At 40.3% G+C, this 24,633-nt stretch overlaps 3 protein-coding genes across 5 annotated transcripts in view; all 3 read left to right on the plus strand.

Moving 5' to 3' along the window:
- The window catches only part of etv6 (ETS variant transcription factor 6), a 34,615-nt gene extending 28,689 nt beyond the window's left edge, over window positions 1–5,926 (plus strand). For all 3 annotated transcript variants that reach the window (XM_032589160.1, XM_032589161.1, XM_032589162.1), the window contains exons 4-8: window positions 210–344; window positions 2,226–2,831; window positions 4,330–4,472; window positions 5,197–5,297; window positions 5,384–5,926. In XM_032589160.1, coding sequence (XP_032445051.1) covers window positions 210–344; window positions 2,226–2,831; window positions 4,330–4,472; window positions 5,197–5,297; window positions 5,384–5,486 — 1,088 coding nt within the window. In that variant the 3' untranslated portion in view covers window positions 5,487–5,926. The remainder of the gene's footprint in view (window positions 1–209; window positions 345–2,225; window positions 2,832–4,329; window positions 4,473–5,196; window positions 5,298–5,383) is intronic.
- A 1,082-nt stretch (window positions 5,927–7,008) lies between these two features.
- LOC116736603 (chemokine-like protein TAFA-2) overlaps window positions 7,009–24,633 on the plus strand; it is an 86,562-nt gene continuing 68,937 nt past the window's right edge. Inside the window, exon 1 of the mRNA XM_032589165.1 lies at window positions 7,009–7,604. The gene's annotated coding sequence lies outside the window, so the exon portion shown is untranslated. The remainder of the gene's footprint in view (window positions 7,605–24,633) is intronic.
- LOC116736602 (fish-egg lectin-like) lies at window positions 18,389–20,023 on the plus strand. Its single transcript, XM_032589164.1, has 5 exons — window positions 18,389–18,560; window positions 18,711–18,947; window positions 19,035–19,246; window positions 19,332–19,456; window positions 19,542–20,023. Exons 1-5 carry the CDS (start codon window positions 18,506–18,508, stop codon window positions 19,678–19,680), a joined length of 768 nt encoding a protein of 255 aa, XP_032445055.1. The 5' UTR covers window positions 18,389–18,505; the 3' UTR covers window positions 19,681–20,023.

Below are 24,633 nucleotides of genomic sequence, written 5' to 3' on the forward strand. Positions count from 1 at the left end.
TTGCTTGGTGAGTCTTGTCCTGAATTGCTCAAGCCAGAGGAAGTTTGAGCAATAACGGCAGCATCGTTTGGGCTGGATCCTGGAAAGCACAGAGGAGAAGAAGGGGAACCGGACACTGCGTCTGACGACACCGCTAATGTCCCGTGTCATGCAGGCGTCAGATGTCACCGGGAGACGTATGGTAACCTATGACCTTTTGCTTTCTGCAGGGGATGTCCTGTATGAGCTGCTGCAGCACATACTGAAGCAACGGAAGTCCAGTGTCTTTTGCCCGTCTGCTTACTTTCCTGGGAACTCTTTCCATTCGCTGCCTGAAAGTGCTGTGCATCATCTGAAGCTCGAAGGTCAGTCCTCCCTACTCTAGCTTCCTGCTCCAGGGATACACTTCAGGTTTCTCTAGCCTTTGTTTGGAGACTAATAATGACTACCAATTAGAATTAGAGATGCACCAATCCAGTATTAAGATCTGTATCGATCCCAATATTGAAAAAAAAAGATCAACAATGGTAACAATGTATCACATCCATAAAGGGCAGATCTATGCTTTGTGCTCTTTGTGACATCATGTTTTATTATTTATCTATAAATAAAAATAAATACATTTGTTACAAAAGTACAAAACCTGCTTTTGTAAAATGGCTTAAAATGCTACTATATTGTATTTAAAGCACTATGTTGGGTAGGCTGCTTTAGTTATTCAGTTCTTAGTTATAGTTTTATTTAGGGTCGTGTTTATCGCAATTCAAACTGAGAAAAAAGTTGCAGTGAATGCTTGATATGGCTTCTTTTTCCTGCCATTAATCTGAAGCCCCTAGCTAAGCTAATCTGATGCTGGCAGCCAACAACAAATGTAAGCATAATTAGCCACCAACTGGATTTTAGCTAGTCAGGTTGCTCTGAGCCTTTTACACCTGCCTTTTGTGTAAACAGACAGGCATTAAATACTGATGTGAAAAATAGACCTGAAGTCATTTTTGAAGCATTTTGTGATGTTTGTTGCTTTTTAGTAATAAATCCTTGTTTTTAATTGTATGGCATATACACTAGCATCGCAGTCACAGGGCTCATTTTCAGCTTCTGATTAACAGTGGCAGAGATTTCCAACTAAATTATGCTTGTTCAAGGAACAACATCTCTGAAAGTCAGAAAATCATTGCCTGATCCCGGGTTTACTGCCGCACAAACTTGACCAAAGAGATTAAGAGTTCTGGTAAATATGTAAACTATGCAAAGTCCTCCAAAATATGTAAGCAAAAGCGTTAGCTTAATAAAAGTGTAAGGCAGCGATGTGAGTCCCATTAGACTACCTTGTTGGTTCCATTCGAGGAAGTGCCGACCAAGTTTGGTGAAATACTTGAAACTGCTTCCTGGGTCGAGTGGAAGAAAATGTGACTCGGCAGCAATCAGATAGGACTGAGCCGTAACTCTGGTGTTGACAGTAAAACCTGCTCCACCAGGAAGTACTAGTGTAGTTAAACAATAAAGAGTTCATGCAAAGTGACTCATTTGCTGTGGTGAGTTCCTGCTTTGTTGTCGGTGCCACTCTTAGCTATTTTTCCTATGCCACTGATCACTCACATGCAGGTACCTGCAACCTTCCTAATGTTTCAGAGAACTCAAGAGCGTCAACATTGTTTCCACACTGAATTAGTTTGCTCTCAACGGTTGTTTAAGCTCTGTTCAGTACTTTTACATTTAGGGGTTATAGAATCTGTCAAGTTCTCAAAAACATTTACAGATTTCAGTCATTGCTGCATTTATTCCACATGTCCTTCTCACTTGCTTGATCCTTCTATCCTTTCCTTCCCTCATTCAGTCCTTCCTTCGTTAATTCCTTCCATCCTTCCTCAGCACCCTCTTGTCTTCAGATCTTCTCCCTGACACATTCGGCTCAGACTCAGAGTGACACCAGGGACATCTAGTGGAATATTTGTGCATGTGCAACATCTACAGTAATGAAACCGTTTAACTTCCCAGCAGTCACAGAAAATATCCACAACCAGGAACACACCTGCAGTATGAAATCAATATTTGTTTCTCCTCCTTTTCCTTTCCAGGTGTTTTATTTTTGGAGAATATTCATCTAGTAGAGATCAAACATTTGCTTGAAGTTGTACATTTGAATGTAAAAGCTGTGGTTTGTTGTAGGAACGTTACACTGCTGCTGCTGGTTGGAAGCCTTTACATAAATATAAATAGCTAAAATCCAATGTCTGCTTCCTCAGAGACGGTACGGCGGGCGCCGCGCGGTACAGAACCCCTCCCACAGAACCCGCCCACCATTGAGCTGAGGCACCGCCGCTCACGCTCCCGCTCCCCCCTCAACCCGGCCCCGAGGCGGTCGCCCCCGGAGCCCAACCGGCCCCGCTCGGCCAGCGAGGACCCGCTGCAGAGCTTCTCCCAGTTGCCTGACAGCAACCACCACCTGGCCGAGGAGATGTACCCGCTGTCCGTGTCCCCACCGGCCCCCAACGGACCCTGCGCCGCACCCAGGGAGGCCCGGAGCCCGGGGCTCCAGGAGGCGGGGCCGCCCCGCGTCATCCAGCTCATGCCCAGCACCATCCTGAACCCTCTGCTGCTCAGCCCCGGCAGAGGCGGGGGGGCCGGCCTGGACTTCAGGCACAGCCGCGCCGGGGCCCCCTCCCAGGTGTTGATGGAGAACGGGCGTGAGAGCAAGGTGCATGTGCACCACCACCAGCACCACCAGCAGCAGCAGCAGTTGGCCCAGCAGCAGCTGTTGCAGCAACAGGAGGAGGCGCTCTACAGGAACCACGTCATTATGCCCGTGTCTCCTCCAGAGGAGCAGCAGATGCCCATTGGCCGGATAGCAGGTCTTCACATCACTTCCTGTCCTTCATCACAAAACACCAGCTGCCTTTCCACTGACCACAACACAGCTCACTGGAATATTGCTAATAAATTCACTTAAACCTGCAACATGCAACTTTTATAAAGAATGTTTTTACATATTTGTTAAAATTATTGCCATGCTGGGTCATTATGAGACAAATAAAATGTGAAAAGATTGATGTCCATGAGCTACTATCGCTGTCTGATGAAACGCACCAAGAGTAACTAACCAGAGCCAGTAGGAGGGTCTTAGAGTTGTCAATCATTCTTGTGTACATGCTGCAGAGAAACAACTTACTGTTAAAGGTTTTCTGACATAATCAGTGGCCAAGTTAACTAACCTAGCATTCACAATACGTTCTGTTAGCTGCAGCGTAGTGGATAGTGGGGGGCGGGGCAGATGAGCAGCAATACGAGCTTGTGATTGACAGTGCTAAGGCCCGCCTCCTGGCTCTGATTGGTTGTTTCTAGTGGGCACTAGGAAGAGGCAGAGGAGCTTGATTTTTTTTAAAGTAATTATTTCATACTGTCATGACAATTACAGTTTCAGTACATATGTAAAAAATATATTTTTTAAAAGTTACATACAGCAGTTTTAATGGAACAGCGGAAATGTCAAAGAACACGTTTTGTACGCTTGGTTGAGGTTTTTCAGTTGTATCACATTGGTGTGTTTATCGAAACATTTTTTTCAGGAGTCACACTGGTTTGTAAACACACAGTGTAGGGCTGGGCAATAAATCGATAATATATATCACAATAGACATGTGATCAAAATCAATAGTCAATATATCCAATAGAATATTCAATAACTTAACTGAACTCCAATCCAAAATGGCTCAGCCTTCTGTAGGCAGAGGAAAGGCGTTAGCCGCTCAGCCTGTCCTGGTGAGCTAAGCTAGGAGGGTGGCATCATAACCGGCATGGAGTGAAAACTGTGGCTAAAACAGAAAACTTTATGCCACCACTGTGGTGGTATTTCAAATATTCACAACAAAAACCTGATCAATAATTATCTATAGACCGATATGAAACCTTTATATCATGATTATTACCCAGCTCTAATGTCACAGTTCATAAAAAGTTGAGTTTGTCATTTGAACATGTTGAATTGATCACTCTTCTGTAAAATGGCAATTTCCCCAAAACACCGCATACGTATCCACCGAGTGTCGCTCCAACGCCTCAATGATGGCTCAGTGTTGAGAGCTAGCGCCATGGCTAAAATATATATGTTTACATTAATCACTGCCATGATTATTAATGATTTATCGCATGAACATACATATTCACGTCGGATTTAACTGTAATTTTTTTATTTAATAGAAACACCACAATCGCGACATCGTGTTTTCCGACGTTAGTGGAATATCGCTAAACTTTTGTGCACACTGGTGACAGAAACGCAGCTGGTGTTGGGAGTGTTTCTTTAGAAAAGGAGTGAGCTGAACCAGAGCGCCCCCTGTGTGTTGTCCCCAGATTGCAGGCTGCTGTGGGACTACGTGTACCAGCTCCTGTCAGACAGCAGGTACGAGAACTACATCCGCTGGGAGGACCCCGACAGTAAAGTTTTCCGCATCATGGACCCCAATGGTCTGGCCAGGCTCTGGGGGAACCACAAGGTAAACGCACCACTTCCTGTTCCTTCATGGACGCCGACCCCAAACAAACATCCCACCATTATGGCAACCGGCCTCATGAAATGGGGTTTTCTGCTGTGTAGTCTCACAAAGAAAAATGGAGACAAATCCGACTTTTAATTGAAGTAGATTTGTTCAGAAACTTTAAAATCCATAAACATATCCATCTCTTGGTATGATTTGTAAACATGGGGTTTTTGTTTCCCTCTTAATGAGACGTTTCAGAAGTTCCAGTGAGATGAAAGGAAAGTTTACTGTAAGCGGGATCCTCTGGAATGTACTTCTATCATTGTTCAGGGACCAGTAGAGAGAAATGCTGGAGCTTCCAGATGTTTTTCTGTTTTACTAAATAAATATTGCTTTCTCTTGGAAACAAAAATAACTTTTAGTGGCTTTTTCTTCGTTTATTTTGTTTTAGTGTCCTCCTGTCTGTCTTTTCCTTCATATAACTTTCCTTTCTTTGTGCTTTGCTTTCCTTTCCCCCTCTATTTTCCCTTCCTTTGTGTTAATTCATTTTGTCTCCATTTCCTTCCTTCATTCCTTTTAGACATTCCTTCCCTCCTTTCTCTGATTTTTGGAGCTTTACATTTACAGCATTTCCTCTCTAGAAAGTACCTGCCTTGAATCTAATGTTTTTTTGCTTTGGTTTGGTTTTTTTGTAAAAAGATGTTTGACCTCTGACCCTGTTGTTGTTGATCCCCAACAGAACAGAACCAACATGACGTACGAGAAGATGTCGCGAGCACTGAGACACTACTACAAACTGAACATCATCAGGAAAGAGCCTGGACAGAGACTCCTGTTCAGGTAACACTCCCTCCCACCCCCCCGACACCCCACACCCTCTTCTCCTCTGAGCTCTAGATAACCCCCCTGCCCCCTCTGCCCCTCAGGTTCATGAAGACCCCCGATGAAATCATGAACGGCCAGACGGAGCGGCTGGAGCACCTGGACTCAGACACAGACGAACAAATCTACATCAAAGAGGAATGCTGAACGGCTCTGGGATGGAGGTTAGGGAGGGTGGAGGTTAGGGGTTAATGGGGGAGGGGGAAATTCCATGGACTACTTTATTACAGCCTCAGCCACCAATGCCTTTCAGAAGCAGCTTAATAAACGCCAGGAGTTTGGCTCCCATCGGGAGAGGAAGTGAGATGTGAAACGCCTCAGGATGAGCTTGTGACTTCCTGTTGGAAGGAGCGTTGTGATTGGTCGGAGGGACGCTGCTGAGGGGAATCTTTATGTTTCTGTGCTGCAAAAAGCCAATCACTTGTTCTTCTATGATTCTTTGTTTTGGCTTGTCTCTCCACATGCATTAGATCTTGGAAATTTGCTACTTGTAAAAAGAAATGTGTGTGTGTGTGTGTGTGTGTGTGTGTCTGTGTGTGAGACAGGACTGTTTTCATTATGGAATAAACATTTTTGATCAAACTGAACGTGGAGACTGGAGAAGTCATTGCAGGTGCCTTAAAGATCCTCATGGTGGCAGTAGAGATCAACCTTTGCTATGTGGGCATCAGGTGCAGGGACAGGTGTTCATGGCGCGTGCCTTTTGAATTAAAAGTCTCATTTACAGTTCAGACACAAAGCCACGCCCACTTTCAGGGAAAACCGGAAGCTACGTTTTTAGAGAGTCGACGCAAATTTGGGCCCTTTCAGTTCAATAAGAGGCTAAAACAACATTAGTATACAATTAATAATGTTACTTTCTTCTAACATTAACATTGTGTCTATATTATTGTATCATACAGAAAATATACAATTAATTTTTATCGGCAATAAAATCGTTTTAATAGTTTTTATTGAAGCTTTAGAAAGTTGAATATCAGACAAGGTAAACAATTATTAACTATGTTAATTTTCTGATAGGAAGGTGTCGTATATAACAACTTCACTGAATTTCTAGATCAAACTGTATTCCAAATCTATTTTATATACGTTTGAAACTATATGAGTCCGGTTTAAAAACTATAAGGTTAAAAAACAACTTAAGTGTAACATCCATAAATGTAATAAACATCTTGAATAATGAAATAGATAAAGTTAGAGAGATGATGACCCTATATAGCTTGGTCATACTGACGCTGTTTGTGTAAAATGATAATTTCTGGTCTATAATTCCAAAGTTTTACTATGTGAAACTTTAATGACGTCACATTATTGCCTGACTCAGAGGAGTCCAAAAGTGCGGACTGGAAGCTATTTGAGGCTCTGACTAATTTTATTTTATTTATTTTTTTGTCCCCCACAATTTTGGCCTGCGTGGTAATCATAAAGTCATAATTGTGACTATATTCTCGTAATTGGATTTTTTAAATTATTTTTTCTAATTATGGCCCTAATATTCCGTCTAATCCTAATAAAATATTTGGGGGCTGAAGATTTTTTCTTTCTGGTTTTAGGGGTAGTTTTTAGTTTGGCAGGTAGGTGGCGCTGACCGCATAAAGCTGATTCTTAATGATCATCTATCATTTTTTTCCCCCCAATTGACAAACCTAAATGCATCACTCATTATTGATGCCACGATCTTCGTTTCAGTCAGTGCTAATTAGCTCCTGGGCACGCGCTGCAGACCGTCTCAGTAATCTGATTACTGCGCTCCGGGGTCTCCATAAAAGTTGGAGCGCGCAGAGCCGAGCTGTCAGACCGCGAAGAGCCGCTGCGGAGCATCCACCTCCGCCGGGGCTGAGCCCGAACACCCGGATACGTCACGATTTCTGATTGAATCCGATTATCTGTATTAATATTGATTATTTCAGAAAGCTGCTGGGTGTTGAACACGCACCGCCGTCCAAAGGCGCCAACAGGACGCAGAAAGGCTTCTCTCCTGCGTGGACTTACCGGGGCTGGGACACGAGCAGCGCGGGGCGGGACTGCCATGGATCAGATGCTCTTCTGTTAGAAAGCTCCGGTTCTCAGTTTGATTTCACCTGGAGGTGTTTTAAAATAATAATAAAAAAAGACAAGTCGCCCTTTCCTCCTCTTTCCCTTTTTTTCCGCCCGTTCTGGATTCAAATGTCTCCACATCGCAGGCGCGCAGCTGGATTGTAGCGGCGGCCCCACCGATGCTTTAAACGGGCGTTAAGGTGCGGGAAGGGAGTGGGACACAAACAGGTAAGATTTCGGATCGAGCCACACCGACTCATCCGTTTCTGTGCATGCGTCGAGTTATTTTTCGTTTCCTTGGAGATCTGAGGGACGGTTCGCTTTGCGCGCGGCGAGAACGCACACCCGGAGGCATGAACACCAACAAACACCCGGCAAAATTCAGAGATCGCTAACGGACACAATACGTCCTGATGTGAGTTTTAGCTGGACAGAAACGCTGGATAGTTCCATGTTGTCTTTGGCTTCCCTGACTGCAGTTTCCACAAGTTTGCTGTAATCCACTGGACAAACCGCGGCTGCTCTCCTGAGAGCTGAATGCCTGTTTATCCAGCCAGTCAAGCAGAGATCAGGCTGGTTCTCAGAGTGAACAGAGGCTGACACACTCCTCCAACTCCAGCCTGGAAGGAGCGGTGTGTGTTACCTCAGATATGATGGGAGGGATGCTGGCAGAGGCAAAATCCAGGAAGTTTGGAAGCGTGTTGTTTGATGACCTCAAAAAGAAATTCATGATGCTCCTGTTAGATATTGAGCTCCATCTTAAGACATTTGTAAGTCAATAAATTTATTTCAGCAATTCAGATTTAGCAACAGAAAAACGAAAGTAAGTTTAGTGGAAGGAAAAAGTGTGGCAGAAAATGATTGTGAAGCAAAATCCATTGGGGAGATTCTAATTCAGGTAGAAGATTTTTCAACATAGATACTTTTTTTTCTTTCACTGGGCCATAATTATTAATGTATTAAAAATCAATTTTATTGTTCTTATGTAATATTTCAATTTCCTGATGAACAACATGCCACACATTTCAATAATTGAAATTAAAATGGACTTTTCAGTGATATTCCGTACAGATGCACCAGCACTGGCTCATTTTAAAGGCACACTGTACTGATACATTGTACTTCCAGTATAATATTAATTAATCGCTAATTAAGGCTTTTTTCCTGTGTATATTTTTTCACCATGTTATAGATTAATAAAAAAGTTGTTTTTTCACTATGTCATGATAATAGATTGTTAAAATCTACCGACATAATGGCATAAATCATTTCCCTACTGGCTGTGTCAGGGTTAATAAATCCAGCAATAGTTCATATTCATTGATTAAAGAAATAACTTCCAGTTGGTGGAAGCGCCTTCACTTCATTCTGGTTATAACATTACCAGAATAAACTTGTATTATTAGAAAAATAAGGTAATATTTCTAGACAATGAGTGTTACAAAAAAAATTTAAAATAAAGTGAGGAATGCGGAGCGTCTTGTGAAGTTCCACTTTGGTATCAGTTCTACAAATAAGGAAATATTTCCTCTTAACACATCAGCGTCTAATTATTATGAGTAGCAGGACTTTGTTGAAATGACTGAGTCTGTTTAGAAGGAAGAATCTAGTTGATCTTGAAACCATCGAAGCTTTTCTCTCATTAAAACAACTTTTTTTCCTCAGAGTTTTATGTCTTTCTTTTCTTAGTATTGCACCTTTATTCTGGTAATATTATAACTTTATTCTCATAACAACACAAAAAAAAAATATATAAAAAAAATTTTAAAAAAAACTCAGTCCGGCCCTAAATACTTTTTATACCCACGTACAGGTACGTGGGTATAAAAGCATTTGTAGGGGTGCCTACAGACTGCCCTCTTGGGGGCGCCACTGGAGTCTCATTTGGTTTAGCTTCCAACCTCCTACACTGACGATAGGCTGCATGGTTTCCCATTGGTTGGTCTCGTTTCAGGTGTTTTCTCATAGACAGGTTTAAGAAGAGTTCAGAACCTCAGAATGAAAAAGGTCTAATAAAAGTTTCTTCCAGTTCTGTAATGTGGGGTGAACACAGTGGTGGCTGTAAAAGACAAGAAAGGACAGAAATAGAAAGAAAAAAAAGGAAAAGTCTTTGTGGTTTACAACATACTTTTGTTGGTATACGGAGTGCAGAGATGTACATATATTAATTCACATTCACTGTATGGATTAAGTTTTTGGAAAGAGATTTTAAAAATGTAAAAACATGACTATCAATACAGTTATCCATAATAACATGCACACATGCATTACAACTTCAGCGGCTCTATATGCTTTGAGAATTTCCTCAGCTAACAGTTTTTTTCATTTATTAAATGTTTAGACCATTAATCGTAGTCAATACAGAGAGTGAGTCAATATTTTTCTCACTTATCACCCAGTTCCCATTTTGCCCTTCTTGGTTCCAGAGGCTGACAGACAATATGAAGCAGCACAGACTGGATTAGGTTTAAATTGTTCAATTCAACGCTGCAAAAAATATCCATAAAAAGGTACACAGACCGAATTAATACAAACAGGTGCTTAATACTTGAGAGAACAACTGGAAGCTGTTTGACAAAAATCTTAAGTCAAAGTTATCTTAAAGAGGATCTGAGGTCAGAAAAAAAGATGGAGGGAAATGAATCCATCAAACGTCTGAACAACGTGGTAGAATTAGGCTTTTAAGAAGCGACGTGTGAAATAAATGTTTACAAAACCAATTAAAGCGCCAATTACTGTTCACAGCTTGTTTCATGCACTAACTCAACTTCCCTGCTGACTGCAATTACCAACAAGTCTCGTATTAAATATGAAAAAGGAGCAGCCTAAGTGCACGGCTTGCTCAGCCCAAAGCCTCCAGACGAGCCACGTCTCACCGAACGATCACCTGGAGGTAAATACCACGAGTCCAGGCTAGATGTGAAATAGACGTTATTAATTGGTGTCCAACAGTTCTTACTGCTGCACAAATACCCAAAGTATGTATTATTACAGTTATATTCTTTTAAGAAGTACGGGATTAACACTGGCTAGATTTAGTTCACTATTGTGGTGTTCTTTCAGCTAGCTGACTTGCAGTGTGTAGCCAGGGAAAAATCCCGTCACACTGGCGTTTTATTCAAAAGACGTTACACCATGGGAACAGTATGATGGGAAATTGTGACAATGTAATTTATGGAAACCCTGGTAACAAAAGTTCATGTCTGTACACTTTAAGTCAAAAGAATATTTTTAAACTTTGTATACAATTTAAAAATGTATAACATCATTTAACCATTTTTACGTAAATCAGAAAAACCCATATTTTTGCAAAAAATATTACAATACATTGAGTATTACAGTGGTAATAATGCTATGGATGAACAACATTCAGCAGTTGGGTGCTGTTGCTCTGGGCTCCATATACAGAGAAACTCCAGTCAGTAACCGTGTTCCCATCAACGTTTTTCATCCCCCACATTTTAAAGCATCTCATTACATATGGCTGATAGTAATCTCAAAATTTAAAATAACGTCCTCAATTTTACAAAAACTTTTTATGCTCATCTGAAGTGGGTTTTGGCTTTTCCAAAGGAGTTAGATGTGAGATGGAAACACGTTTGCTGAATAAGTTCTGATGTAGCGAATGCACCCTGGTGGGCCGGTGCCTTACCAGAGCCACAAATTTGTAAGCTCATACCACCAGCTTGGGTGAACTGTTCATTTTTCAGAGATGTGGTTCATGCTAGTTTGCGACTTCTACTTCCTGTTTATTATAGCCATACGTAACATCAACATCTGATTAAATTACGCTTTGCATAGCCTGGTTGATTCGCTCCAAACGTCTAATTCGCATTTTCCTTTTTGTAAGATTTTAGTTCACTCAAAATTTGGATGACAACTGAACGGAAACATAGCTTAGTGTGGTGCTTTGTTTATATATATATATATATACAGTATACTGTGTGTATATATATAAATATATATATATATATGTAGATAAAGGACTTTTTATTGTAGAATTAACTTTACAAAATTTTGAACCCATACCCATTTAAAACCCTGGCATACCTTGACAGTTCCGCCTACTTTAAGCGCGAGTATGACTGAACATTGGCTTCTTAGAAAATTCCCATCGAACGTTTTCTGGTAGCAACTTGAATTTTTTTCAATTACTTTCCCATAAAGTCCAATTTTATCTCATCTAGTGTTACTTTATCTGAAGACTTGAGTCACTGAATTCTTCGTGATGTCTTGATCTTTTTTCTTCAGCTTTACTTGTATTGGGGTAGATGTACCTGATGCCATATTTTTGGCTGCATGAAGTGGTGATTAGCCCAGTGGCCATTCCCATCAGCAGATAGCTGGCAGCTGCTGTGAATGAGTGGGATTTGGGGCTTCTGGCTGAGATCAGATGGACCCTCTCCTAACCTCTCGGGCTGGGTAAAGCGGTGCCGTCCGTCTGGCCGGCTCTGTGCGGATCAGCCAATGTCACCAGACCGGTACTGTGACCTCCTCCTGGTGCTGCCTCCTCTTCATTGATCCAAAGCTATGACACGGAGGCTTCACGGTCTGCTGCCCCTCGCCGGCTACGACCACTTGGCGCTGCCAGCGAACAGCTGTGACACGAGCAGCAGGGAGTCTCAGAATCAGGCTGTCTTCTTTTTATTATTATTATCTTTCTTTGATTTCTGGATCTTAAGAAATTTTGCAAAAAAAAAATCATTTCCTTCACATACAAAAGCACTTGTCTGGTCAGAGACACAAGAAGTAATGTATCCCTTCCATGTGAAAGCAGCTTTGTAGATCACTCAGGATATAAGAATCTCCTGTACGTACAATGAAGTTGAGGGTTTCATGTTTAGCATGAAATGTGCTTGTTCATTCCCTGTTGATGGGTGAGGCGGTACTACCGCCTTCTGAAAATGACTTGATTGGCACCTCTCTGTGGAGGTGTTTGATTGAAGTTTTTTTTTAGCTCCCTGTTCCTTGTTTGTCTCGCTCTCCTCCCTCTGTTCTAATTTTAAGTCAAATACTAGAGTGACTGAGCAAACAGCAGCTTTATAGAAAGAACTGATAGACAACAGAGCTTTTAAAAATATCTAGATTTTTACCTGTATCGTCTTCTTTTGCTGATGGCTTTTCTTTCAGTTTTTGTGTGGTTTAAGTGTCACGGTGCTCCTGTGTCTAGCTATCTCATTTGGTGCTAAATGCAGTAGTTAACACAATATGTGGTGATGATGAAAATCTCTACATGTGTATGCATTTTTTTCCATTCGTTTGAGGAAACATGCAAAGCTTCTTAATGACGTTTCAGGTTGGTAGCAGAGTCTAAATTTTCCAATAAACAATGGAATTTTGGAAAAACTATGGTTTTGTCTTATTTTTTTACTTTTAAATTCTAAAATCTGGTTGCAGACAATTTTTACAAAATTTATAATCATGCTATTTCTACAGTTTTAAGTCCAGAGATGATGTTCAGTTTTCTCCAGTAGCCTCCCCTACCTGACCTGTCGCTGTGCACTGCCATCCAGCTAGCTAAAAAATGCTAATGCGCTTTGTCTTCAGTTATAAGAAACAGAAATTTTGACCGTTTAGTCATACTTCCAGTTGCTTAGTGTGAGTCTCCTCACCCCATCAGATTAAGGCAAACCTTTTTTCAAGCTACAGTTGGCAAGCTATGTGTGGTCATGCTAACTCCAGGCTCAGCTTAAGCAGTTAGCCTGACAAATCATCAGGCTAATATAAACTGTGTCTCTATAAAGAGCATAACAGGAAAACAGCATGATGTTCTACAAACTATAACCAAACATGTTTACTATGTTCTTGTCTACCTATCAAAATTAAATACATTTTAAATATAATATAGCCATACTATTTTAGCATCAGTGGGAATCATTGTAGCCATTTTGCTTTCAACAAAAGCGTTTAGATTTCATAATATATTTTTGTTTTAAATTTGCACCATAATTCTATGAAACCTTAATTATTTTTACTCAAGGTTATTAAATCATAAGACTTAAGTTCCTGAAACTGATTTATCAGAGAAAAAGAATAATGTTTTCATATTTATAAAATCTGTCGTAATGAAAAACCATTGCTATCTTTTGTCTGTAAAACTGTCAACCAATAGCATATGCTTAGACTTGTTTGACTCTTTAATTAATTTAAATTAGATAAATGGATATGCTCTTATAACTTGTTTATTTTATGTAGGATTCCAACATGCATATGTTTTTAGAATCCCTTCTAATGTCACTGTGCACGAATAAAGTACGACAAAAACACAAAGAAATAGTTTCTTCGTGTTTTTCTGGAAGAAACACAGGTTGTGTGTTATGTGTTGTAGACCTTAATGAGATTTTTTTTTGAATCAGTCGATACCTCCCCTGGCAGGCAAAACCATTAAGAAAACTGGATCTGAGTATTGGATAAGAAATCGGCCTGATCGGTTCATATCTGGTGGGGATCTCATACAGAGCCATGGATAGTTGCCTTCAAAATCTCTGCTTTACTCCATCGCTGCTGGAATTTTCTTTCATTAAGAATTTTTCGATGAAATTTGTGATGGAAGCTCTGTATACTGTGCTCAAAAAAGATCTTCCAGCGAAATTTAATATTTTTGTTTCAGTCAGAGAGCTTATTTAGCAACCCGACATTCTGAACTGCTTGTCTACATTTGTTTCTCTTTTATAAAAATCCTTTAATGGTTGCACAGATTTTACACAGGTCTGCAGAGATCAAAGGAGAAATATTAATTTCTTCTTCATCTTTCTTGAAGCAGAGCAACATAAAAGTAAAATCCTACCTTGATCATATTTTTTGTAGCACTGAGAAGCAAAACAAGCAGCCAGTTTGTCAGAGTCTGCTCATGTAGCAAAGATTTGCTCTCTTAAAAAACTGAAAAGCAGACTTAACAGTCACTGCTCCTCAAATTCCCAAATACAGTTACAAATATGAACATTTTTCACTTTTTATGTGTTTGTAATATGGGAATAAAACTGAAAATAATGTCTTTTGGAGTTGAATAAACCATCCTAAGAACATTACACACACACACACACACACACACACACACACACACACCCACACACACACACACACACACACACACACGTTTGCCTGGCTATCTTCGTGGGGACTTTCCATTGACTTCCATTTATTTCTACAGCCTAAACCTTACCCTTATCCTAATCCTGTTGAAAATCATTACATAGTTAACCCTAACCAAAACTCGATTCACACCTTAGTCCTAAATCTAACTCCTGACCCAAAAACAACGTTACCCCTTGTAGGGACCAGGCTTCAGTCCCCACAAGGAGCATTGGGTCCCCACAATGTAGTGTCAGCAAAATGGTCCCACAATGTATGACAAACGCGCGCACGCACACACACGCCCACACACACTGTATGAAGAAGTTACAAATGAAGACAATGAAAAATGCTTCAGATTTAGAAGCATCTCAGTTGCCTTTCTTTGTTGAAAGGCAACTGAGATGGGAGGAATGACAAGAAGTTTATTGCCATTTCCATTTTCTATTTTCCTCAATGGAGTCAAAATAGCCCTCAGATGTATTGTAATATGGATTTTTGTACACACATTGTTAAGAACCAAATATAAGAAGGTACAGCAATAAATGCTAACACAGGATGCTTCAAAGGCTACTTATAATAAAAAATAAAATTTCCAAAAATAGATTAAACTACACTGATATTAAACTGAATCAGTTGGCATGAAATTAAGCATGTTACTTTTGTTGTCGGTGATGGACAAAATATGAAAGAGTTAAGCAGACATAAATAGGGCAAAAATACATGGCCATACTTATTTTAGTTATCAGAACTGTCCTCCTGTTTCATAGGATGAGGAAAGAGACTGAAGGACAGAGAACAGTAAGAGGAAGAGAAAAAGACAAGCTACGAATAACTAAGATCCATTCGTCTGTGTCCAGGTTTTCTTCCCCCATGTAAGAGTTTTATCTCTTCTGTAGCGACTTGGTGTTGATCTCTCTGTGGCCCAGTAACTTCTAAACACGTGCCCGTCACGCAGGATAACTCCAACCGCCTAGAGCCTCCAAACAAACCCACAGTCATATTTTGGACAGCAGAAACATCTTTTTCTCACTCTTTTCCTTCCCTGATCTCTCCCTCCGATTGCCTGCCCTCCATTTCATTTTGATGGCTGGTGCTGCGGTGTGTGCGGGAGCTGTGGGACTCCAGGGCTTTCATGATGTGAGCCAAAACTCATCTGGGACGCAATATCCTGTTTACCAGCTCTCAGCAGTCCGAGAACCACAAAAAAAAAAAAAAAACTGAGCTGACTCAGAAGTTCAGAACTCATTATAGCTTTCACAGGTCACAGTCAAGGTCGAACTCTTCTCCTCTATCACGTTGACTTTAGAAAACAGACTACTATCAAGACAACGGCTGAGACAGACGGGTTTGCACATGCAACCCCTGCGGCCATGCTGATAAGTAAAATAAAATAGTTGATGTTGATTTTATACTGAAAATGTAAAGGGAAAAAGATTATCAGCCCTTAAAATGTATTGTTACCTCTATAGCTTTGCTTTATCATATTTAAAAGTGTCTCAGAGGTATATTAGCCCTCAAACATATACACTGTACCATCTGAAAAATATTTAAGAGTAACTACGCCCCAAATAACCCTTGCTTGCTGAAAAAAATGTCTAAATAGGTTATTTGGATTCCATCTTTATGTTTCTGTACCAATTTCAACATTTTGGTGTAAATTTGCTTAGTTCTGCAATAGCTGGGCATAAGAGGTTGAGCAGTTAAAGCTTATTCCTCTCCCCTGACACAGTTGGTATTGCAGAATGTTGTACAGATCACCTTGTTGGGGCACAGAGGTTTCAGTGTGGTTAGTGGTGTACTTTCAGATGTGTGAATGTTTCCAAACCCAGCCTTAAATTTTCCTGACTGACCCCACATGATGCCTAACTGCTAGACCCAGGAGAGGAAGTCGTGGATCTGTATGAAGGCCAAGCAGCCAGTCTCCATAAAAAGACTGACAGTATGCAACGCAGTGTACATAGAGGTCTAGTGGCTGCAGCTTCCTCAGTGAAGCCTGTGCACTTTTGATTTTTCCAGCCATGTTTGAAGCACTATTATAAGTCTGCCCAGGAAATCCCGACATGGGTAGACTGAGCCTCAACAACACACCTGCTACACCGTAATGCCATGGCCTGTTGAGTCAGGTACCCCGTAAAGGTCATGGTCTACGTTGCACTGACGCCTATGTTCAGCACCAGAAACATCCAGTGTTCCATTAAAAATGACAGAAAACTGGACAATAGAATTTGACCTTGATTTTACTTGCAATTTCTTGAATTAATGCATTGGCCATGTTCTTCAGAATTTCATTCTGTTCTTTGGGTCTTGTGTAAGTTGTGTTATGATCTGTTAACCACTTCAGTAAAATGGGATCGCCCTCCGCAGCCCTAAGTGAGAAGCTGATCAAATGACCACTTATCAGCGTAGCTGTACTGCTGTCTTGCCACGGGTCTCTTAGAACTAAAAATCTTTGTAAGTAATGTGATGTATAATTGGGCAGTGATTGGATCCAGCCAATGTGCTCTCACAGTCACATTTTGAGGTTGGATTTTTTTGAGTTGTGGTAAACTTTAAAACTCTGAATGGCATTTTTCCATCTTCCTGCATCTGGGTTTTGTCCCAATAAAGAACTGATTTGAAAATCCTTTGCTGCAGTGAAAATACGAGACTTGCCTCAAAGTTAGACAGTAATGGAGCCAAGAAAAATTTCCTTATGGTAATGGAGCCCCTTTCCCCTCAGCCTACTTTAATATTAGGGACACTAGAGCCCACAAAAGACCCCCCTAGAGGAGAGAAAAAAACAACAACAAAAAAAACAACAACTGGTAAATAGGAAAGTATCAGAAGTTAAAGTTAATGCTCAAAGTTTAACACTGCTTTTCACTATACAAGTCATTAAGTTGTTAAAGTTACTGTTGTAAATAAACATATCTTGATTTTGCATTTTGATCGCGTGAATTGGTTAATTTTTTGCTTCAGGTATAAATACTGCTATGCGATTTAGCAAAATGGAACCATAAAATCACCTGATTTAGACAAAAACAAGTACAATGCGTCCAGGCAAAATGCAGCAAGTATTCAATCAAAAGAACAACTGAAAAACCTGCAATCAGTAACAGTAATCAGTAAATCTTGTTGTGTTGATGCAACTTGACATGTTTCACCCCAGAGACATTTTTTCGTTGCAAGATGCAAACTTCCCATCAGTCTCAGAGTGTTAAACTTCCACACAACATCGCTTAGGATTTGGCGCTGCGCGCTTCCGCAGTGTGAAGGAAAAGCAGGTTGTGAAGTGTGAGGTGATCAGTTTTTGTGATCGGCGACCAATCATCATGCACAAGTGATCATGCACAAGTGATCATGCAGTTTTTCACAGAAATCGGTCCATTATGATCGGTGGCCGATCAATTGGCACACTACTACACCTGGGTACTTTAATGTCCATGTGAACAAAAGGGAAATGCTTATTTTCAAGCAGGTTTCAGAACCAGGTTTTTGTGAACTTTGCCCAACTTGCTAGTTCTGCAATAGCTTGCTGTTCAACTTGGAACACTGTGAGGCTGCTGGTTCAGGTCCTGATATGATCATGTGACCATGTGAAAAAGTTCTTGTCATCAGACTGTCGCATTATGCTGATTATACTTCTTCTCTCACATCCTGTAGTACCTGGCCCATGTACCACATGTCTGTGGTTTCTATTTATGAGTTTAAGCTTTTTTTTAACTGTAAAAAGTAGAGACGGACAAAAAAAAATTGGGCGTCACGTCATTGATCTAGTACTTGATGGTGTGCAAAGGAGGTCATGCAGTCATATGAATCAGGTGTTCTGGAACAGAGACACATGTAAAATATACAGGGCAGTGGTACCTGATTACCGGAATTCAGAAACACTGTTGTTGAGGAATAATAAACTGCAATCAAATCCTGCTAAGAAAAGAAACTAAACGCCTCTGACCTTCTTACAACCCAGTTTTGTCACACCATACCTTGAATATATAAGACCCTCAATCACAGGAGTTTCAGGACAGAGAAGCAAAGTTACATCTTAAGCTGCACAGCAACTTACAGACGCCAACATGAAAGCTCTCGCAACTTTCTTGGTTTTGCTGAATTACTTTACCAGATGTCATGGTGAGTTCTCTTCATATTTTCAATTCATAGGGCCAATTCATAAGTGTCGTTACCAACCACTTTACAAATACATTCCAATTTGTAATTGTAAGATGAAATAGTGTTCTATGGGTGTTTATTACATTTATTTTGTGTGGTTCTTCTCTACAGGTTGGATCTGCACTACTGCTCCTGAGCACTTTGCTGCAGCCCAGGTTGATGCTGGCAACGGAATGGTTGTGATGACTGATAAAAACTCCAACGCCTTCTTCTTGAGTGATTCAAGTTGGTCCAAACTGGGCTCTGTTGCTCTCAAGCATGTCTCAGTGGGACATGCAGGTGTCTGGGGAGTCGACCGCGACAACACAGTCTATAAATTTGCAGCTGGTGATTTCTTTCCTACTCGTGGTGAGTATTATGTTTCAGAGCCAGATTTTACAGGTTGGCCCTGATTCAAAGTTTTTAATTGTTTAGTGATGCTGTTTGTCTCTTCAGGTCTATCGTTAATCCAGGTGGATGCTGGAGAAGGTCAAGTAGTTGGAGTTACCAGCCAAAACAGCATCCATTGCCTGAACGCCAGCATTGCCTCTTCCATTGAGGAGGAGGGCGTCTTGAAGTGGAACACCATCACTGGGGCATTGATGTATATCAGCTGTGGTCCACTCGGATGCTGGGGAGTGAACTCAGCTCAAAATATCTACTTTACGGTAAACTTTTTTCGTACATCTCTTGTTGTAACTCCTGATACAACTCTCATTCACTAGTCACAATCTTTACTGTTTACTTTAATAGAAAGTCTCACCCGATACCTGTGGCATCAGTGGCTGGAGTCAAATAGATGGAGCTGCTGTAAAAGTTGAAGTTGGGAGTGATGGAAGGGTCTTTGTTGTAACTCAATCTGGGACTGTCTTTGAAAGGTAACATCTCAATAAATTCGAGTTGCAAATGCAGACAGATTTAAGAAACTTGAACAATTCCAAATAAGTATCTTTCTCTTTCCAGAATCGGTATCTCTAAAGCACTTCCACAGGGCACAGCTTGGAGCCAAATCTCCTTTTGTGTGACCATCAAACACGTGACCTATGACCTGGGACGTCTGTGGCTTCTGACTGATGCTGGTGTCATCCTGAACTGCATCTAGTAACCAGCTGGAAGTCTTCACTTCACACATTCTGTTCCTTCTGATGACAGTTTTGGGTTAATCCCATGTGTTCTTTATCAGTAGAGGATCTAGAACAGTCTCCAGGTTAATCATGATAGGGGTTAAAATCAAGGTGGGGGTACAAGCTATTGTTCAATGATTAAGCTATAGATGATTCCAAGAATGCAGGAAATAAAAGGAAAGTTTAAAGTTATACTTTTTCAAATGACATACAACAGTTAAGTTGGAGGTTTCCTTATTTTGGCATTCAATCTTTCATCTTTAAAAGTAAAACATTAAAATGTGATTTTAAGGAAACAAACTTTTCCACTGATCAACAGAATGCGTTTGATTGCAATTATTCTTTAAGACTGGTTTGTTTAAATGAAGGAAAAACTATTCTCTCTGTGTGTCTGAGAACATTGTTTCAAGATACTGCCATACACTAAAAAAACTCTACCAATAGGTCACTTTGCTATGTTCTTTAAAACTCTTTAAACGTAAGACGGTTCTTACAATTTAAAAAAATCATTAAAAACCCTTCAGACGCCTCAAACTCATTATTATGACTGAAAAAAACCTGATGCTATAAATGAATTTGACAGCATCATATTTGAAATATTACTCAAGTATGAAATGTTTTGCAGTAAGATGCTACTCAAAGTTATATAATTGGATGATAACAGAACAAGATGATGGTCATGGTTAAGAGTGCTATGATATGTGGAATAAATTAAATTAACATGCATTAGCACCTACTAAATTATATGTTTTACATTATGGTATCAATATCTGACTTTTCACATGTTAACACATGTTCTTTGCAATAAACTAGACATTATGAATAAATATCATCCTGTTGTTGCATTTTGCTCTTCCTTAGAACTCCCAGACAAACCATTACTTAGCTTTTACAACAATATTTCTTCCCACAACCAAGAAAGCTTCTAACCTGCAGACAACCTCTTGGCTGTATCTTATGTTGATTTTGGGAGCAACAGTGAACAGAAGCAGCTGTAAATGTAAATGTGGAGCTGTGCTTCTCTTAGCCCCAGAAAACTGGTGTTTCATTTAAAAGTGATAGAACTTATGATTGAACATTTTTTTCCCTCTAGTAACAGTTTTCTTTTTCTTATGCAGAGTTTAAAAACTTCACCTTGCAGTGTACTTTGTTTTTGACTCTGAATTCGTACATTTTGTTATATTTTGACTACTGCGTATGACTGTTAAAATATGACAATTTGTTCTAAGAATGCAAGGGTGTAACTTTGTGCACCTGCAGCACATGTGGACGTGCTGTGAGGAAGAGGAGGGCGGTGATGCCCCCACGGTTATGTGACTGGAAGGCCTTTTTCATGCTAAGAATACACCCAGAACTTGAATATGAATGCCATACAGGATTATTCAATAAATTAGGATAGACGTCCTGATGAGGCTCGTCAGATTAATGGTACCTTTTGAAAATTAAACCTTTTAGCAGCTATTAGACATACTAGGAGTTATAAAGACGTTAAAACATCAGTTGTCTAATTAATCTATATAATGTCTTTCACTTGGTGATGGAATTACTAAAACAGGAACTTTTCAGTCATATTCTAATTTATGGAATGAGTCTGTATGTTTGCTCAATGCTTGCTTACAACTGAAAACAATTACAAAGTTCACCAATATTTTCTGTGAAGAATTATCACAATGATACAGTTACCTTTTACTACATGATTTTACCAAGTGCTCAAAAACATGAGCATTTCATACAAGCACTTCTCATCAAAGAGAAAGGTCAGAGGTCACATGCGGTGTACCCCAAGGTTCAATCCTAGGACCCCTCTTATTCAATATTTATAAGCTCCCACTAGATCAAGTTATAACAGGAAATAAGATTAGCTACCATAACTATGCAGATGATACACAGCTCTTCATTACAATGTCACCAGGTAACTCTGAATCCATCCAATCACTGAATAAATGCTTAGAACAGATAAATGTGTGGATGTGCCAAAACTTTCTCCAGCTGAACAAAAACAAAACTGAAGTTATGTTTGGACCTGAAGAGGAACGATCTAGAGTCAATGCACAGCTTCAGTTATTACAACTAAAACCTAGAGATCAGGCACGAAACCTGGGAGTAGTGATGGACTCTGACCTGAACCTCCAGAGCCACATAAAGACAGTTACAAAGTCGGCCTTTTATTACCTGAAGAACATCTCCAGGATTAAAGGACAAATGTCTCAGTGAAGATCTAGAGAAACTCATCGATTCGTTTATCTTCAGTCGCATTGATTACTGCAACGGTGTCTTCACAGGTCTGTCCAACAAATCAATCAAACAGCTGCAGCTGATCCAGAATGCTGCTGCTCGCGTTCTCACTAAAACCAGGAAGATAGAGCACATAACACCAGTTTTAAAGTCCCTCCACTGGCTCCCTGTAGCTCAGAGAATAGACTTTAAAATACTGTTGTTAGTTTATAAATCACTGAACGGCTCAGCACCACAATACATTATAGATCTGCTGTTGTATCAACCTTCCAGACCTCTCAGGTTTTCTGGTTCTGGTTGGCATCCCCAGAACCAAATGAGGAGAAGCAGCATTCAGCTTCTATGCACCACAAATCTGGAACAAACTTCCAGAAAACTGTAAAACAGCCGAAACACTGAATTCCTTTAAATCTCGATTAAAAACCCAGCTGTTTAGAATTGCTTTTGAAAGGTAATCAATTACAAATTTAATGATGGCACTTGACTTAATGTAATGTTTTGTTGATTCTATGTTGCAAGACTTTGTGATTTTGTGTTTGTTATGATGTAAAGCTCTTTGAAATGCCTTGCTGCTGAAATGTGCTATACAAATAAAATTTGATTGATTGGCACGTTATAAATTTTTTTATTTAAACTTTTTTCTGACCTGTGAAATGTGATTCTGTTAGATCTTATCTTGCTGTCGTAGAGTTGACCATAAATAGCAAAAAACATCCTGTTCCCTTTTCAGATTCTTTGCTTGATTGTGTCATTTTCCCGACCACCGATAATCCTGACTCAATGCAAAGCAATTGAGCAACGTGTGGAGTGCACACACACAGTAAGTCACGAGATGTCCAATCCACCAGATCACTGAGAGAATTCGATATTTACATTGTGCAAAGAGAAAACAAAATTAAAAAGCAGTCGTCCAAAGGATGTTAATGCTTTGAACTAGGGCTGTTGTAAAATAATATTTTAGTAATCGAGTATTCCATAGCAGTGGTCCCAAACCTTTTTAATCACGCGGACCGGTCAAGACTTGGCAATTTTGCTGCGGCCTGAGGGGGCGGAGAGGTGTAGGAAGGTGAACCATCAGATAAGGCTTCTTCATGTTGGTGTTCCCGCTAAAGCCTTCATTTATTTTATTTTATTTTTTGCCCTGATTTTCCCTTTACAACAATCTTACAACGTCCTGCAGTGTGTGGTGTGTTGAATATGCCCGATCTAAAATCGGGCATATTCAACATGGACCTTACCACAGGGGCCACTTTTCATTGGCTGATGCCCATTCTATGTAGTAGCGCGGCTACCAAGTGCGTGGCCGTCTCACAAACACACGCTTCTTGTTAGCTAATATTAAAAAAGAGGTAATTTAACGCTAACTTTGGACAAAACGTTTGGCTCCTTTTTCCTCTTTTAATTTTGCCCGGGATCGGCGAGTGACGTTCTCCGTGGGCGACGTGCAGCGACGGCGTGCTGCTAAAACGAAACAACAACAAAGCGTGTTGACGTCACAGATCACAGAGTTTAATCTCATACAAAGCAATGAACAACAAAGCTGCAGAGGAACAGAGATATGCATTTTCTCATAAAAAATAAAGACACACAAGGGGGAAGACAGACAAACACAAAACAAATACAAAAAGGCAAAAAATAGCGGCCGCTCTCTCTCTCTCTCTCGGCGTGCTCCGTGTACGTAATTTTTATACCAAATAGGTGTTTCCCTATTTAATTTATGCAGCCAAGGCGTTCCGTTCTTTGACCAATTAGAAACTCCCTCAGGGACTCAGAAAAACTTGGAAACTCCCCTCATTATGGCAAAGGTGTCTGCTTTTTATCCAAGCAAAAGGGCGGACCACTCCGTGCCCATCTCCGTCCGACACGGGCAGAGGCGCCAAGAAGTCTCTAACCCCTATCGGCCTGTAAATTTTATTGCTCTGTGTGTCAGCGGGGGAGGAAAAGGCCCTGCTTCCCCATGCTCAACAGAAAACTGTTCCAAACAAGAGCGTTGGCCATCCCTTTACACATGTCGCAAGACTAACTGTATTAAGCATTAAAATCAATCACTTTTTCTTAACAGCCCGATACACTGTATTTGGTGCTAGAGTGGCTAACAGGAGTAACCTTTTAGTCCAAAGCCTTTTCTGCTAAAATAAAATCTTTAGTATATGTCAGATACAGTACACATTGGATATTGATCTGTTTAGCTAACGTAAGACTGTGTAGCAGACAGGCTTCAAGGTGTAGAAGTTGTATCAGTTCTGCCATTATGCTGTACTTAGTGTTAAGAAAAAGTGATTGATTTTAATGCTTAATACAGTTTTTTTGTATTTGTTTTGTGTTTGTCTGTCTTCCCCCTTGTGTGTCTTTATTTTTTATGAGAAAATGCATATCTCTGTTCCTCTGCAGCTTTGTTGTTCATTGCTTTGTATGAGATTAAACTCTGTGATCTGTGACGTCAACACGCTTTGTTGTTGTTTCGTTTTAGCAGCACGCCGTCGCTGCACGTCGCCCACGGAGAACGTCACTCGCCGATCCCGGGCAAAATTAAAAGAGGAAAAAGGAGCCAAACGTTTTGTCCAAAGTTAGCGTTAAATTACCTCTTTTTTAATAGGGCCTAGGCACACTCAAACATTTGCCAACAAACCACAGGAATCACCCACTGATTTCAAACGTAACCTACATAACAATGAATGCCTGACTTACCTAGCCTT

Source organism: Xiphophorus hellerii, chromosome 17 (genome assembly GCF_003331165.1).
Source record: "Xiphophorus hellerii strain 12219 chromosome 17, Xiphophorus_hellerii-4.1, whole genome shotgun sequence".
Lineage (NCBI taxonomy): Eukaryota > Metazoa > Chordata > Actinopteri > Cyprinodontiformes > Poeciliidae > Xiphophorus > Xiphophorus hellerii.